Genomic DNA, 17,709 nt, shown 5'->3' on the forward strand with positions numbered 1-17,709 from the left:
AGCTCCAAAGTTAGGAACCTAAACTGATTTAAGTTTATACACAACGTCAATTTTTGTGGACCTTAAGCCAACACAACAACATTTCATGAGGCTGCTGCCTTTTTGGCCAAGCACAGAATCCCCTAAACCATCCGTGTACAGCAGGGAGCACAGGGGATCCTTACCCAAACCAGCCTTTTCCAGCTGGAAATGATGGATGGAGGACAATGCCATCCTCACATTCTCTGTATCTACGGGGCAAAACGTGGCTGGAAGCAACTTCCAGCCCACTCAGTCATGCAGCAAAGTCAGATGATGGGTAACGATTTCTGCAGCCTGGGCCAGGCTCTGTTGGAGGCTCCAGTCCCAATTTTATTCCCACAAGCTCTGCCTGAGCCTCCAAGGAGGGGCAGAGGCATTTGATCAAGCCAGCTCCCCTTAATGTGATTTCTATTTCGGAACTGCTTCTGTCGTGCCCTTGAGTCTTTTCCTGGCAATATCACCTGTGGCCCAATGTGACAGCAATGCTAAATTGTATCTTGATGGCTAATTAGGGTAATTAAAGTGAAAGTAATCAAATCAACGTAATGGGCAAACTCTTAATAAAATGTCAAAAAATCTCTATTCATCATAGAGAGGTTTTTTTACTCTTTTGAATGTCAAAGAATGAGGAGAAAGAAAGAGTTGGGCTTCAGAGTGGCCCTGGCTTAAAGGGGCACCATCAGGCTAAACTCACCTAAAAACAGAGTTGATCTATTGCTAAAAACACTCTAATTGTTAAAAAATAAGGGCTATTATTTAAAAATAAGGGTTATTATTTAAAACATAAGGGTTATTATTTAAAACATAAGGGTTATTATTTAAAAAGTAGGAGTAGTTATTTAAAAATGAGTATTACTATTAAAAATAATGTTTATGATGAAAATACAAGGCTTATTAATAAAAAATAAGGTTAAAAGTTTAGGCTGCATCTCAGAGTTTGCTGTTTCATGTAATTCCCTGTATCGTGTCCTGCTGAGGGTCATGACCTGGATTAGTTTCCTGAAGATGATGGGGAATATTTCTCCAAAGTGAGGGGGATCCTTTCCCCAAGGTGATGGGGATCTTTTCTCCAAGGTGAGATGAATCCTTTCCGCAAGGTGAGGGGGATTCTATCCCAAAGGTGAGGAGGATTCTTTCCCCAATGTGAGGTGGATCCTTTCCCCGAGGTGATGGGGATCCTTTCCCCAAAATCATGGAGATCCTTTCCCCAAGGTGAGGAGGATCCTACCCCCAAAGTGTTGGAGGATCCTTTCCCCAATGTGAGGAGGATCGTATCCCAAAAGTGAGGAAGATCCTTTCCCCGAAGTGAGTGGAATCCTTCCCCTGAGGTGAGTGGAATCCTTTCCCCAAAGTGAGGAGGATGCTTTCCCCGAGGTGCGGGGTATCATTTCTGTCAGATGAAGGGGATCATGCCCTGGCCATGCCCTGAGCATCCCTCCCGGTCCCTCGGGATAAGGAGGGAGAAGCCCTGGCTGGGTTCCCGTCCCCGCCCCGCAGGACACCGGGGCCGGGCAGTGTTTGCTGTCTCCAGGCAACACAGCTCCTGCCCTGTGCTCCCTCCCTCCTTTCTCCTTCCTTTCCTCCATCCCTCCCGTCCCAGCCCCGTCTCATCCCCTCTCAGGTATCTGCAGGGACAGGCTCAGGTGTGCGGGATGAGGGGCAGGAGCCTCCTCCTGTCCGCTGGCTGGAAAAAAACCCAAATTTGTCCTCCTTCCTCCAGGCCAAGAGAAAAGGTAAGGGGTGGGTGATGCATCGAGGTGTGGCTCTGTCTCCTCCGTGTCCCCACCAGCGGCGACATTGATGATTAAAAATTTATCAAATGGTTGTCCCAGCCTCATTCCACGGGCAGGGAACACTGACCAAGGAGGGTGGGTGCTTTCCAACCTCTGTGAACTCTGTGATGTTTCTCCTAGTGGCTTTACTCCCCCAGAAACCTGGCAGAGACCAAACTCTGGCTTTTCACAGCGCCTGGGCTTGCTGGAATCTGGAATTTGAAAAGCTGCTCCCTCCAAATGGAAAAACTTGTGTTCCAGAGCCCCTCACGGCTGATTTTCTGCTAAAATTCTGCTTCATGGTCCCCCATTGATGATTTTCTCTCAAAACTGTGGTCCACAGCCCCTCAGTGATGATTTTCTGTCAAAACTCAGCTCCACAGCACCTCGTTGCTGTTTTTCTACTAAAACTCTGCTTCACAGCCCCTCATTGATTATTTTCTATTGAAACTCTGCTCCACAGCCCCTCATGGCTCTTTTTCTGCTAGAACCCTGCTCCACAGCCCACCATTACTGATTTTCTATCAAACCTCTGCTCCACAGCCCCTCACTGCTGATTTTCTGATAAAATTCTACTCCACAGCCCCTCATTACTGATTTTCTGCTAAAACCCAGCTCCACAGCCCCTCGTTGCTGATTTCCTGCTAAAATTCTGCTCCACAGCCCCTCACTGCTGATTTTCTGCTCAAATTCTGCTCCACAACCCCTCGTTGCTGATTTTTGGATAAAACTGTGCTCCACAGTCCCTCATTACTGATTTTCTGCTAAAATTTTTCTCCACATCTCCTTATGGCTGACTTTCTGCTCAAACCCTGCTCCACAGCACCTCATTTGAGATTTTTTGCCCAAACCCTGTTCCACATCCCCTCATTTCTGTTTTCCAGGCTCCGGCCATGTCCGGCCCGTGACGCCGCTCGGTGAAGGCCCAAGGCCCGGCCATGTCCCCCGAGGAGCTCGCCACCCTGCTCTGTGGGGAAGGGGACGAGCGCCTCTCCCTGCAGGAATTTCCAGCAGCCACAGCTTTTTACCTGGCTGCCTTCAGCTGCTGTGCCCCCACAGCAGTGCAGAGAGTGAACTCCATGGCCCACGCGCTCTGGGAGAGAGTGGTGGCCACCTTGGAGGCCTGGTGCCAAGGCAAGGCTCAGATCCCCAAAATCCAGAGCAGGAACTTGGCCGTGGTGTCCCTCAGCGTGGGAATAGCTGCGATTTTCCTCTCCACCCTCATCCCGAACAACATGGTGGCCTCAGTGTACGAGCTGGAGGCCCTGCTGAGGCGAGGGTGCTCGGAGGAGGTGGTGAGGAAATGCAATCTCCTGCTGGAGGGTAACCCAAGGGGTTCCATGGAGCTGCTGCTGCTGAGGGCGCTGGCACGGGTGCTCTCAGGGACACAGGTCGGGAAGGGAATTGTGGATTATATCCAAGCCTTTGTGCTTCACCAAGCTGAGGCTGCAGCCTACGTGTGCAGCAGGCAAAGGGAGCACCTGCCCCAGGTTGTCCAGGCTTTTTCTGATCATCTCTCCACGTGCCATGAGGAAAGCCCAAGCTGCAGCTCCTCAGAGCAGTGGCTGGGTGAGTGCTACAGATTCCTGGCTGCGGTGGCACCAGGGCATGCCTGGGTGTGCAGAGCACGGGCAGCCCACCTGCGAAAAAAAGGAGAGTTTCAGGAGTGTGTGGCTGTTTGCACCAAGGCTCTTGAGGGAATCTCAGCTGAGAATCTCAGAGGTGAGGACGTTCTGGCTCTGCTCCTTGAACGAGCTGCTGGGTATTTCTTCCTGGGAGGATGCACGCAGGAAATGATGCAGGATTTAGCAGCAGCCTTTGCAGCAGACCCTGCCCAGGCAATGAAATGCTTTGAAGAGCTTTTCTCAGCCTGTGATGCTGAGAAAATCAAGGAGCAGGCCAGAGCTGCCCTGGAGGGGAGGTTTGCAGCCTACAGGGAGGCTGTGCGTGCTCGGGCTGAGCTCAGGGGCACCTGTGGCACTGAGCTGCTCCCTCCTGTCATCCAGACAATCCAGCTGCTCCTGCACATCTGCCCAGCGTCCAGCCGGGAGCTCAGGGTCCGGCTGGCAGACTGTCACCTCCTGCAGGGACACCCCAGGGCTGCCCTGGACATGTGTGAGCAGCTGCTGGCAGCAGAGCAGAGCACTTACCACAACACCCTGCTGGCTCTGCGAGGCTTCTGCTCCCTCCACGCCCAGGACCACCATGGAGCCCTGCAGGACTTCCAGAGGGTCATCGAGCACGAGTCCCCACACCCCAGCAGCTGCATCAAAGCCCTGTGTGGGCGTGGGCTGATCCGCATTTCTGGTGGCAGCAATTACTTGACAGCTCTGGATTATATCACAGCTTGCCAGCTAAAGCTGGATGAAACCATCTTCACCATCAAGTCCTACGTGCCATGGAACCAGAGGGGATTGCTGCTGAAGGTGCTCCAGGAGGAAGGACAGATGATGCTCCAGAAGAAGAGGTACCCAGGAGGCAGCTCAGTTTCCTTTCAGAAAAATCAAACAGAGCTGTGCACATCCCTAACCTTGAAGGTGTTTTGTTTTGTTGGCTTTTTTTTTTCCCCCCACTCCAGAGATGCCCCTGGGGTTTTCCAGCTGGCTTCTCTCTTGGTGGAGCTGGACAGCTCTGACGAGGCATCCCGGATCCTCTGTGCTGATGCCCTGTACCAGATGGGCCGTGGGGAGGAAGCCCATGAGATGCTGTCACTGGCCCTCTCCAGAAACCCCCAGAGGGCTCCTGTGCTGGCCAGGCTGGCCCTGCTGCAGCTCAAGAGGGGCTCTGTGTACGATGGCAACCAGGTAAGGAGCACCTGGAAAGCCTCATCCTCGGGGTCATTCCCTCCTCAACAGCTGATTTGCCAGATTTTTCACATTAAATTACAGATTAATCCCCGTGTTCAGTGGTTTCGGTGCATTTTCCCTTTATATTTCCCCTTTATAACTAAACTTTGCTGTTAGGAGCTCCCTGAATAGCAGCAGGGACAGAGCTGTGACGCAGTGAAACTTGGAGCCCACGTGCAGAACCTCTAGCAGAACTTAAAGGTGTAAATACAGGGCTGATATTGCTATGAAATCATAGAATCAGGAATTTGTGTTGGAAAAGGCCACACAAGGAGTCCCAGTTAAATCCAGCTCATTCCTCATGTGCTTTTTAATGGGATTTCTCAGCACTTTAATCAGGCAGAGCATCCTGTCCCTGGGGACAACATTATGGGTTTGGGAATGTTCCCTTAGAGAAAAGAAGGCACAAGTGCCACCTCCCCATTGTTAGAAAAAAAGACACAAATGCAGAAATTCCAATATCAGTCTGCAGTTTTCTTTCTCCAATGTTGATAAATTGTGCTGGAAACCCTGAAAGCCATTCCAGCAAAGTTGGTTCTCCTAGCCAGGATTACAAAGCTGAAATCCCAGGCTCTGCCATAAGAGGGAACTGTTGTATTCATTTTAAAATGCCATATAATTTCTGCTAACCCACAAGGAGAAAGGTTTTGTTGTCAGCACTTCACTACTGCCTATGAAAAATTAAAGTTTGCTGTAATTTGCTGCTTTTAGGATGGCTGTTAATGAAGGGTGTGGCTTTATTACAGTGCTCTCTTTGGAAGTTGGATTTCCATCTATAGCTTCTGCTTCAAGTTCTGCATGAAACATCTGAAAATTTCTCTTCAAAATATTTTATCTCACCTGCCTGTCAGATGCCAATCACTTTTATCTATCAATAAAATAGAGAAAGTTATGAGTTCAAGGGATGTGTCTGGTACATCAGGATAACTTTGTTCTTGTCCAGACTTCTCTGGCTCAGATTTGAATATTCAGTCTCTGCTGAGCACTGTAAAACCATCTTTTGATTCATTTTCATTGGAAATTATGTTTAAAAAGTTCTTTTTGAGGCAAAGATACCAAAGGTCAGACAGGATTCTTTTCCAGCAGGACTTTGTAGGTTTGAATCCATGCTTTTCCCAGATTACCAATAACAATACTAAAAATAACTTACAGCACTTCTCTAATTTTCCATTAGTCCAGTGTTTTTGATTTTGCAGTCAAAAATGTCACTGGAATCCTTGTGTTCCACAGGAACATTCTCTTTTTTGGGCAATCATCCTGTATTTATAAAAACACTCCACTGCCAATGTGGATGCTGCCCAAAACAAAGCAGGCAGCACCAGGTACTTGCCCAGAATTATTTCCACAGCTGCAGTGGTGGTGAGAAAAGATAAGAATTCCTGTTTTCTCCAACCTGCATTCACAGCAGGGCTGTCTGAGGAGATAAATCAGAGATTTGTGATCCTGGGCTGGCTGAAGCCCCAGGGAGAGGTGGGGATGCTGAGGAAGGACACAAATCTCTCACACACAACCTCACACCCCGTTCAACTCTTTCTCTGCTGCCTTTTCCTCTCCCATCCTTAAGCTGCTGAGGAGGCTGATCAGAATTGGAGACTCCTCCTGCCTCCTGCCAGTGCTGGACATTTTCCAGGACGAGGACAGAAAGCTGCTGCAGAGCCACTGCCGCTGGCGAGCCCTGGCCATCCTGAAGGGCAAACAGGAGGCTGCTGCCATCAGAGAGGCCATTGCCCACCTGTCCTTTGCCATCCTTGCTGCAGGTAGGACACCAGGATGCCCGTGGGGATTTGTTGCTAAGCAAATCAGGGTGGGACAGGATGTCCAGATGTCCTCTGTCACCTCCCCGGTGAGGGCTGACACAGCACGTTCACCTGGGACATGAATTTTAAATTTTAAATTTCAAAACTTCTAAATTTCAAAACTTTTAAATTTTAAATTTCAAGGAATTTAAATGGGTTCAGCATAATTCTACAGGGACATCACCCCCTCTCCTTCACCCTGTGCAAAGAAGTGAATGCAGGCCCTCACACATTTCACCATCCCAGCTTTCCCTCAGGAGAGAGACCAGGCTGACAAGGAAATTCTTCCAAGTAAAACCATGTTTGTGTGGAAATCTGCCTTTCACTCTGAGCAAATGTTATGACAGCAGCACTGAGAAGAAGAGAGACTGGCTGGTGGAAATGGAATAAAAACCCTGTTAATTGCTTGGAGATGGTTCCATTTCACAGCCCGTGCATTCCAGCTTATCAGCTCCCCACCTGCTAGAACAGATGCTTGTTAAGAAATAGATATTGTCTTTAGAGGAGCCAACTGGTAGAGCTCCAGAGTGATAACAACCTTTGGTGCAGAAGTTTTGGAGCAAATCAGGAGGGAATAAAAGCCTCATTACTGCAGAGGAATTGCTTGGAGCCTGTCTGCTGGCTGATCCCTGCAGGCAGCTGCATTTGCTGACCTCCCTATGAAAACATATTTCCAGTGGCACTGATGATTTATCATCCAATATTGGATGCCACAGTTATTGATTGCAACCCTGGGCATGTTAAGATCCTTATCGAAATTGCCTTGGAAGGAAGGGATGTGTGGATGGCAGGCACAGAAATGCTCTGCAGGCAGGGAATGGAGGGACCAGGATTTTCTCTGAAAACTCTATGTGTTTATTTGGGCAGCACTTGTGTGAAAACAGAGGGGGGAAAAGGGGAAAAAAAGCAGCTCAGTATCACAAATCCCAGTGCATATTAATTCTGGCAGGGAATTAGTCAGTCCCATCTGGATAACTCATTTTTCCAAAACAATGTGTACCTTCCCTGCCCGTGGGAGGGGGCTGGGGACTCTTTAAGGTCCCTTCCAACCCAAACTATTCTGTGATTCTGACCCCACTTTATTAAAACAGCCAAATGGCTTCATACCTCCACTCTCAATAATCCCAGATCTCCCTCTTGGGGCTTTCTCCTCTCATTCCTGCTGCTCCCACTCCAACCTGACACAGATTCTTCTTTCCTCTCAACACGTGGCAGGAATTCCACTTGCAACAACAATAAAGGAAACTTCCACTTAAGGAAACTCTCATTGTACTTCATCCTGAGGTATCCTCAGGCCAAGTGGAGCCTTTTTGGAGCTTCCTGTGAGTATCCTTGTAGTAACCATGGCTGCATCCCTGTCCTCCAGGTGGTTATGCTGAGGATTGCCTCCTCACCAGGGCTCGATGCTACGGGCGCCTTGGGCAGATGAAAACTGCAATTTTTGATTTTAATGCTGTCCTGAAGGAGGATCCCAGCAATGTGCAAGCTCTGAGTGGCCGAGGGTTTGTTCACCTCGCTCTGAAGCAGCAGAAGGTACAGTCCATGTGGGGCTTTTTCTGAACAATATGAGTGTAAACATCACAGAATTTGTTGTGGAATCGCTGGAATCAGGAGTTTCTCACAGAATTTGGACAGTGAAATGCTCTGGGTTTGGCTGGGTGTATGAACAGCTCATCTGGCTTTACTGATTTTCTTTCCCAAGCCTGGGGAGAGGAGGGCTAAGCCTTGGTCACGATTTTCTGTGATAACCCAAGGAGTTTAAAGCACTTTGCAAACACTGATTCAAACCTGCCTTTATGACCTCCTATCAGCTTTGCAAATGGAAAAATTGCAGCACAAGGACAGGGAAGAGCAAAGTTTTTCCATGGTTCAGCAGAGAACTTAAAGCAGCTGAAAGAACAAGTGATCAATACTTAATTATTGCCTCCATTTCTTTCCTTGGTGTTGTTTTTCCACAGGAGGCAGTGCAAGACCTGATCTCAGCACTGAAGGTGGAGGCAGGAGCAGTGATCCCAGCAATCCTGTCCTTGAAGCCTGAAGCCCAGGGCTTGGTCACTGGGTGGCTCCTCCAGCATGGCAGGGCCACTCTCAGCGAGCTCATGGCCACCAAAGATGTCCCAGAAGAAACCCTCAGGGACCTTCTCACGATGGCAAAAGCACTGACCAAAGTCTGCAGGGCTGCACAACATCACATCTTCTACACTGATGTTCTGATGGCAAATGGTGAGTCCCAGTCCTTCAGCACAGCTGGTGAGGGAGCAGAAAATGGATAGAAGGGAATATGAAATGTCAGGGGTGTTGCTGGATGGTTCTGGATGGTTCTGGATGGTGCTGGATAATGGTGGATAATGCTGGACAGTGCTGGATGGTGCTGGATGGTTCTGGATGGTTCTGGATGGTGCTGGATAATGCTGGACAATGCTGGACAGTGCTGGATGGTGCTTCTCAAGAGAAGTTTCAAAACATTTTGGGACAGGGTATTCTTGGGACTTTAACTGCCCAGAGTGACCCTGAGATGTGTTAGAAATTCTCTTTTCCCAGCCTGGCAGTCGAAGAAGGAGTCAGAGCTCTTCAGTTCTCGTTCTCAAGGTTGTTTATTTTCTTATCTATAAAATTCTTTCTCCAGGCCTGCCGAGGTCCATTCAGCAGGTCAGACAGAGGCACTCTGGTGTTATCTTTTATACTAAAAACTACATGTACAATATTTACAATTACTTTCCAATACCTATCACCTATGTCAGACAGTGAGCTTCTACTCTAAACCAACCCAAAAGTGCCAACATCACCCAGAAGATGGAGGCCAACAAGAAGAAGGAGAAAGGTTGGACATGCCCAGATTCCTCCTTTTTGCCCCCTGAACCCCCATTCTAAAAACCCCAAAAATCTATTTTCCACCCCGTGACAAACTGATTATTATTCTAGTTAGACTTTGTGGCTTGCAGATGCTCATATAAGTTTGGTAACTTGCTCCATGGGTCATAATAAAAACCACAGGCATCTTGGGCTGAATTCCAACAGGATATGACAAAATTAACACCTTTAGACATGGACTGGCTGCCTGACCCCTGCCTCTCTGTGGTTTCTGGGTTCCTTTCTCCCCATGGGATGTGTTATGGAGTTTGTGCTGATGTTCCCCAACAGGAAGGCACCAGGAGGCCCTCAAGCACCTGCAGGAGGCCTTTGGCCACTGTCCTGCTGAGGACACAGCCAGGGCTCGCCTGGCTGTGCTGCAGCTGCAGGGCAGGAACGTGGCAGGAGCAGCTGCCCCGCTCAGTGCCCTGGCCAGGAGAGATGAGAAGGATTTGGCCTTTCTCCTCAACTTTGTAGACACCAAGAAACAGCAGCATCTCGCTCAGGTACAGCCCTTTTTGTTTGGTCCCACATCTGTGGGTTCAGTGGGGAAAGAATTGGGAAGCAAAACTGGGATTTTGCAGGGATTTCTCCTGTGTGGAGAGTTTCAGCAGATTGTCAGGGCACAAATTGGCTTTTCCTCCAGCCAGATCAGGAAGAAATTTGGAGCCAAATTTCTTCCACTGCAGTGACCTTGATCAGTCTCTAATAATCCACCATTGCCACATCTGAGAAATTAGGATTCCTTTTTGTTCTGCCTGGCACAAGAGCTGGTGATGCTCACACTGAAATTCAGGGGGTGTGAGGGTGGCAGGTAGGGATTTAACAGATCATTGCTAATTGTTGCACTCTGGGGGATACATGGGGCTCATGGATGGCTCCTGGTGAAGGAGGATTTATGCTTTGTTCATTTTCTTGGTGAAAAGAGCTGAATATTTCAATTCAGTGACATTAAATTCTTCCATCCTTCTTTTGTGCAACATTTAGAATTTCTAATATGATCTCATCTTCACAAAATTTAAGGCTTTGAGGCTGGTTTTCTTAGCTAAAACTGACACAGCAATGCCACAAAGCTCTGTTCCCCCCCAAGCATTTATTATTCACCATTTTTCCTATTTCTCCCCCAAAGTACACCCAGAAAGCATCCCCAATAATAAGACAAGAGAAGGTCAGATTGATGGTGAAGAGTTTTAACACTCAGCCAAGCATCTGCAATTCTGATTACCCAGAAGCTCTGCGTTCTGAGAATCAGTTTGCTTCCTTTTATTCAATTTGTTGCTGGTGTGCACCCTGGTGAGAAGCTATATTGTTATGCGCTCTCCCAGGTTATAAAACAAACAACATGCTGATATCCTTAATGCAGCAAGAGGAGCCCTTGGAATGTATTTGAACAGAACAGCAGGAGGATATAAGTAAACAAGTATTAATTTACCAGTCCCCAGACATGGCCCATTACAGAGAAAAGAGCCCCTCTCTTCTAAATAATGTAAAAAGTTCAGTCTTAGGGGGAAGAGTTGGAAGATTTCAGAGGCAATTTGCAATCTTCCACTTTAGAAAGCTGATAAAGGAACAATTGAGGCTGTGACTAGGGAGGCCCTAAGGAGGTGTCTGTAAATGAAGACACGTTTTAGAGCTGAATTTCCCCTGCTTCACATCACTCCTTCTGTGGGGGTCTCACAGCCCAGTCCATCCACCCTGCTTTCCTTCTGAAGCAGCACAGGAGGATGTTCTTTGCTGTCAGGAAGAAAAGAAAAATGAAATGAAAAAAATCAAACTAACATTTGTATCATTTTTACTGCTCTGACAAGTGAGAACTCACCGGTGCCACAGGTGAGTGAAGCCTCTAAAGTGGGAGAGAAACTTATTTCTGTCTCTTTTTGGCAGCTTTGTCTGAAATAAAACCCCTCACTGTGGCTGATTTATCATGAGAGATTGAGACAAAAGGTGTGACCAGGCTGATTTCAAAACTGGAGCCCAATACCAGGGCTGGCAGTTTAAAAAGAAAACATTGCTCCCTTTCATCTCATGCTTTTAAATGTTTGAACTTGAGCACCTGGTGTTTTTAGATGTATTTTGTGACCAGGGGATGAGTGTGTGCTCTCTGGGGTGTGGAAGGAATTGTTTCATCCACCTGCCCAGTGTCTCAAAGGATTTCCCAGCAGCACTTCCTTTTGCCTGTCAGGTTATTCTGGTTTGTGAAAAGATCTCAATAAAAGGAAAGTTTTAAAAGCTTTCATACAGAATTAATGCTAAAATTCCTCATGATGGCCTGACTTTGCCAAGGTTCCTACCCTGGGAGAGGGAGTTTGCTCTGTTCCTGAATTTCCCAGGTAGGAGAAGAAGAGTTCAGAGCTCACACCCAGTCTCAGCACTCCAGCACAAAAGCATTTCTGCCACATTGTTTTTCTGAGAATTTGGAATTACAGGCATTTTAAAAACGTGTCATCATTATCCTGGAGCCAGGTCTGAAGACCTAAAAATAGTTCTCCATAAGCTGAATAGGAAAGGGTGGAGGAAGGAGAGAGCTCCTTGATGTACTCTTTCTTATTTCATGGAAAACAAAGCCATAAAATTCTCCCATTATTTATAGCGAAAGGGGTCCCATGCTGAGAAATTTGTAAACAACTGGGAGAGCCCCATGGGAGCAGGAATCTGAAAGATTTATCAAGCTGCAAAAGGTCAGAGGAAGGGAGTTTGCTTTGCTGCTCGTGCAGCTTCAACCCTTGGCTCTCCTAAGTCAGGGGTAAATGCTCGACTGATTCCCAACCCCTCACACAGATCCTCAGGGCTGCAGCTGCTGTGGAGATCCAAATTCCTACAAAAAAGGTCTCCAAAACTACATGGTCTATGCCAGAATTAGGTGAAGTTGCCATTCCTCATGTCCTTCATGGCATGTGCAGGTGGAGAAGGAAAGATTTGCTCCAAACTCTTCTGGAAGCACCCAACCCTCTGCCAAAGCTCAGAGTTTATCATTCCATCTGCTGGGATTTGCTGCTCAGGGTCTGACCCTTGGCCATGATTCCATGCCCAGTAAACTCCTCACTCTTTTTCTTTCTAAGGAATTAAGCCTTGGTCATGTCATAAGATTGGTCCCTAGGGACTGGAACCAAAAATGCCACAAAAATATGTGTGTGTTCAGTGCTTTACACTCAGTGAGGTAAATAAATGGAAAAAAGGGACACAGAGACCCAATCCAGGGATCCACTCATGGCCCTTTCCAGGTGGCACCTGAATTATTTCAGTCTGGAAGCCAAAATCAAACTTTTAGTGACAAGTTGGACTCCAGTTCCCCTGGAATGCACTCTGAGGATTTTCCTGCCCTTCCAGGTCACCTGCAATGAGGCTGATGACAAAAATGCTCCTCCAAGGCCACGTGCAGGGAGCAGCTGAACTCAGCCATGCCATCCCCTTCTGCCTTCCCTTGCCTTCTCTCCCTGAGCCTGGTTTTCATCTTTATCTCTGTTAGGAGACAATGTGCAAGCTGCTGATTAATCTTTCCCTGTTACACCCCAAAAATGTCCCAGCTCAGGTCCCTTAAATCAGGCAGAGATTCTCAAAAGAGAATCCAGATTCCAGCTGCCCAACCTTGCTCCATCTGCAAGGGTGAAAGGGAATCCTTGATTTTCAGATGGGATTTTTCCTCCAAGTGTGGCAGGAAAGGCAGAATCTCATGGCTTGATGTGGGGACTCTCAGGGAAATGTGAAAAAATGCAACATTGAAATATTGCTCAGTGAAGAAATGCAATATTGTGGTGCAATAACCCCAAATGCCCCAGGTTAGAGCATGAAAACCTCCAACATCAGATTTAGCATTCAGCACAACAACAACCATTGTGTTTTCTTCTGCCTCTGAGACAACAAATGCGCCTTAGAGGCTGAAAATGACAATTTAACTACACAAACACAAAGCTATCTTGAGGAACTGCACTGAGTTCCTTGGAACAATGTGATCCAGAACTCTGGAATTTCTAGGGGGGAAAAAAAACACCTTCTCTTGCCAAGATGCTCCTCAGGCAGCTGCAGTTCCACCTTGATCCCTGTTAAATTCCTGCCACTGAGGGGACACTGAGGAGTTGTCTTAAAAACATTTCAAAGGACAAAGCAAATGTGCTGCTCTTTAAATGTACAAAGACATCTGAAATGAAAATTTATGGCCACAATTGTTAAAGCCAGGGGTTGACACTATTTGGGGAGAAGTCCTATTGCTATTTCTCTGTGAGGAAGCTGAGAGACTCCTTAATAAATATGATTAGGTCACATTTACTTATCAAGAAAATATATGCCATATATATTTATCAAGAAAAATAGCAATATGCATATATTTCATATATTTTATATATTTTTATATATATATATGATATTTATTTAGCAATATATATTATATAGAGATATATATTGCTGTATATAAAAATATCAAATATATATATATTTCATATATTGTATATAAATAGCAATTTTTTTTTTATTTTTTTTTTGTGCATTATAATGCAATAACTGGGGCAGAATTCCTCCTAAACCATGAGGACAGGCTAAATTATTTCATGGCACTGCTCTCAGATGAGGTGCTGGGACTTGCCCTGCAGTATTGATCCCTTTCCTGCAGAACCTGTTCTCAGTCCTGGCAGACAGAAATCAATCCCAACCTCAGTCAGGCAGAATAAAAGGGCCACACAAAGAAACTGGAGAACCTGACCTGGCTCTCAGGTGTGGCTACTAAAACAGTGGCTGGGCTAACTGGATTTCTGCCTCCACAAACAGGAATTACCCCTGAAATGAGGAGGATGCAAATATTTATCCTTTGCTTGAGCCTTGTTTGGCCCAGCCTTTTGTAAGCCCTCAGCTGCTGATGGCAGCCTTGTTTATAACCTGAATATTCTCTCTGCTGCAGCACGTTAAAAGCTTTATTTATTACCAATAAAGGGGAATAATGAGAAATCCATTTCAGGCAAATACTTCTAATGGACTTTTCCTCATTGACCTCCATGAACCTAAAAATTATGAGGCTTTTTCAGCCTTCTCTATTTTCTTGTTGTTGTTTTTCCCTTCAGATGAGGGCAGAGAGTTCAAATTGTACTCAAGATTAACAATTAGCAAAGCCACCAGTTGGCCTTTTTTTTTTTTTCCTACAGCTTAGGTAAGCTCCAGTAGAGAGAAAAAATTCATTTTTACCTCTTGCATTTGTGGGACAGCACCTGGAGATGTTGGTCCAGGCACCTTTTTGTTCATTATTCCTAAGTCATTTAAACAAATTCAGAAGAAATTCTGTGCAGAAACAAAAGACTTCAGAAGCTCCTGAGATAACAGCTCTTGGTCATATCATAAGATTGAATAGATTGAAAAAAGGGACACAGAGACACAATCCAGGGATCCACTCATGGACCTTTCCAGGTGGCATCTGGATTATTTCAGTCTGGAAGCCAAAATCAAAATTTTAATGACAAGCTGGACTCCAATTGCCCTTGGATGCACTCTGAGGATTTTCCTGCCCTTCCAGCTCACCTGCAATGAGGCTGATGACAAAAATGCTCCTCCAAGGCCACGTGCAGGTTGCAGCTGAAACCTTATCTGTATGCGAAAATACACCAATTTTTATTTCTCCAGCTAGATGCAATTATTTCAGTCTGGAAGCCAAAATCAAACTTTTAGTGACGTGTGATAAAACAACTAACATTTCTTAGTGTCTGTGTGTATTACCAATCCAGATTAGATTTTTTTCTTTGCCCTAATTTTTTCCCTTTATGTCACTATAGAATACAAACCAACACAAGTGCACACTGCTGCTCTGAAGGTGAAAAAAGGGAAGTTTATTTTTTGACTATAACATTTATAGTTTTCTAAAAGTGACAGTGGATTGGAGGGTGACAGTGCCACCTCTCCAATGACACTGGACAAACTAACAATCTATCCAAATTTTTCTTCTTCCATAAAAGAATGCAAAATAAGAAGTTATTTACAGAAAGTGCGTGAGAAAGTTCATAAACATCAGAAAGCTTAGAAAATCTTAAAAAATCAGGGCATTTTTATTAACTAACATGGATTCCTCTGTCCCCACAGGCAGCAGCCCTGGAAGGGAAGGTGCTGATGAAGGGCCACAACCACCAGCAGGCTCTGGGCTACCACAGCCTGGCTGTGCTGGCCAGCAGGGCCAACCCCAGGTACCTGAGGCACAGAGCTGCCTGCCTGATGCACCTGAAAAAATACGAAAAAGCTCTGAAAGACATGGAGAAAGTGATCCAAGGGCATGGCTGTAACAGCCCAAAAACCCAGGCTGGGGATCACTGCTGCCAGGGCTTCCTGCTGCTGGCCCTGGCTCAGGAGGAGGCAGCAGTGCAGCACTACATGCAAGCCCTGCAGCTGGATGAGCCCCTGGCCCTGGGCACCATCACTGAGTGCCCTGGCAGGGAATCTTTAACCCAAACCTTTCACAAAATTGCACAATATAACTTTGAGAAGCAGCGTTACGAAGAGGCCTGGAAAATCACGGACTATGGGCTTAAAATTGATAAAAGTTCTGAGCTCCAGAAGCTGAAAGCGAGACTGAAAAGGGAGGCATCGAGCTGCAGCATACATTGATTGCTCTGTTTGGGGATTTTCCAGTCTGATTGCTTTCTGGGAGGCTGCAAGAATGAAGGAAAGATGAGGAAGATAAGAAGGATGAGATGCTGATGATAAATATGCAACAGACACTGGACATGGAGCAGCAAAACAAAACTGACCAAGAGAGCAATGAGGAAAAAAAAGCAAATTGCAGCATTCAGGATTCCTTAAAATTATTGTGGATTATGTAAACTCCCCGTTGTGAAAAAAACCTTTTTTTCTGGTTAAACAACAAATTCTAACACAGGGGTTCCAGTTCTACAGAAAACATTCTAATCACTTGCAGCCCATGAATAATAATCATGTATTTCCTAGCTAGCATTTTATGAGCTTTAACACTTGCTGTTCCATCAATTTGCTTTATTTTTATGGGCCAGTCAAAAGGATCAGTCAAAATAACTCCCGTAAGGTGTTTGTGAAGGGTCTTTCTGTTGGTTACCACTGGAAGAAAATTGATCCAATTTTATTTTTCAGCTTGCAAATGGAGCCAACAGTTAAGAATATAATTTCATGCTTGGAAAGAAGCCCTCCCACAGCATCTTGATGCCCATTATGGGGGGAAAGCCTCATCAGTGTCACTAGGATTAAAATATAATTTGAAGAGGTGTCTTACACCCTTCTCCTACCCCACTCCTGGATGAAGGATCTGCCCTGGTGGGAATGCAGTGGATTTGTCAGGATCAGCACCAATATCAGGGATGGGGCAGCAGAAATCCCAAATAAACTGTTCTACTGCCCCAGAGAACAAAGAAATAACAGATAAACTGTTCTGCTGCCCCAGAATAGTGAAATAACATAAACAGAAGCAGAAAGGACCCAAGTGGGGCCCAGAGCTGCAGCTCCTTCCTTTGTTTTGGCTGCTCCAAAGGAGTTGTCCCAATGTTTTTGGAGCATGGTAGCACAACCATGGAGAAAAACAGAATCTGCTGCTGAAAACAGAGATGAAAGCAATGCTGAGGAGTGCCCTGCTGCTTTGATTAGGGTGAAAGGGAAGAGGGAGCATTCTCTTTTTTTGTTGTGCTGTTGTCTCAAAGGCAACATTCCAGGGTGGAACTTCATTCAGCAGCCATGGGATCAGCCCACAGCAAAGACACAACCTGGAACCTTCCACCTTTTCCTCTTTGCATGCTCCTTTTCTCTGCCCTAAGAGCACAGGTAAGACTGAGCTTCTTGCCCTTCAAATTCAATTTTAATCCTTGTGACACTGATGAGGCTTTTCCCCCATAATGGGCATCGAGATGATGTGGGAGAGCTTCTTTCCAAGCATGAAATTATGTCTTTAAACAACTGTTGGCTTCATTTGCAAGCTGAGGATATATCCTCAAGGAATTCTGCTGGAAATGTCACACAGCTGTGAAGAACTCAAATATATTTATATTAATCAAGATTAATGTAATCAAGAAGAAAATACAGCCCAATAAAAGATGAAACTGGATACCTGTTTGTAATCCAGCTTGCAGTCATTAATTAATTACAGCTTAAATATCTGTAGTTTATTCAGCTCTGAGCTCTGTACAGACATTACCAACTATTTCCTTGCTTTCCATAAATTTTGTTCCTTCAAAATATTCTGCTAACTGTGTTGCACATCATCACCAGGTAATGAATGCTGAAAGAAAATGTGAAATCATGGTTGAGAATGTTCCTGCACAAACAGCACCCTGCCAGGCTTCCCCCTCTGAAATATTCAACATTCCTTCAAAGCATGTGAAAGGAAAATCAGATGTGAGAATATTTGCATCACAAACAGAGTTAGACAAGGGAAGTTTCCTGACCTCAGTGCTCTGCAGTCCAGCAGGCAAAGAACAGCTTAGAAATTATGGCAAT

At 45.9% G+C, this 17,709-nt stretch overlaps 1 protein-coding gene across 1 annotated transcript; it reads left to right on the plus strand.

The window, feature by feature from the left end:
* Positions 1-2,731: 2,731 nt before the first annotated feature.
* Positions 2,732-15,858, plus strand: TTC34 (tetratricopeptide repeat domain 34). Its single transcript, XM_058039159.1, has 7 exons — positions 2,732-4,332; positions 4,372-4,597; positions 6,204-6,396; positions 7,802-7,968; positions 8,394-8,658; positions 9,577-9,791; positions 15,340-15,858. The coding sequence occupies exons 1-7, from the start codon at positions 2,732-2,734 to the stop codon at positions 15,856-15,858; spliced, it is 3,186 nt and encodes a 1,061-aa protein (XP_057895142.1).
* Positions 15,859-17,709: the final 1,851 nt, after the last annotated feature.

Source organism: Melospiza georgiana, chromosome 22 (genome assembly GCF_028018845.1).
Source record: "Melospiza georgiana isolate bMelGeo1 chromosome 22, bMelGeo1.pri, whole genome shotgun sequence".
NCBI classification, from domain to species: Eukaryota; Metazoa; Chordata; class Aves; order Passeriformes; family Passerellidae; genus Melospiza; species Melospiza georgiana.

Excerpts from the sequence above, each read along its gene's own strand:
- TTC34 (XM_058039159.1), top strand. The coding sequence starts at position 2,732 with ATGTCCCCCGAGGAGCTCGCCACCCTGCTCTGTGGGGAAGGGGACGAG. Across the intron at positions 6,397-7,801 it reads CTTTGCCATCCTTGCTGCAG|GTGGTTATGCTGAGGATTGC; the intron begins GTAGGACACCAG and ends CCTGTCCTCCAG. Across the intron at positions 9,792-15,339 it reads AACAGCAGCATCTCGCTCAG|GCAGCAGCCCTGGAAGGGAA; the intron begins GTACAGCCCTTT and ends CTGTCCCCACAG.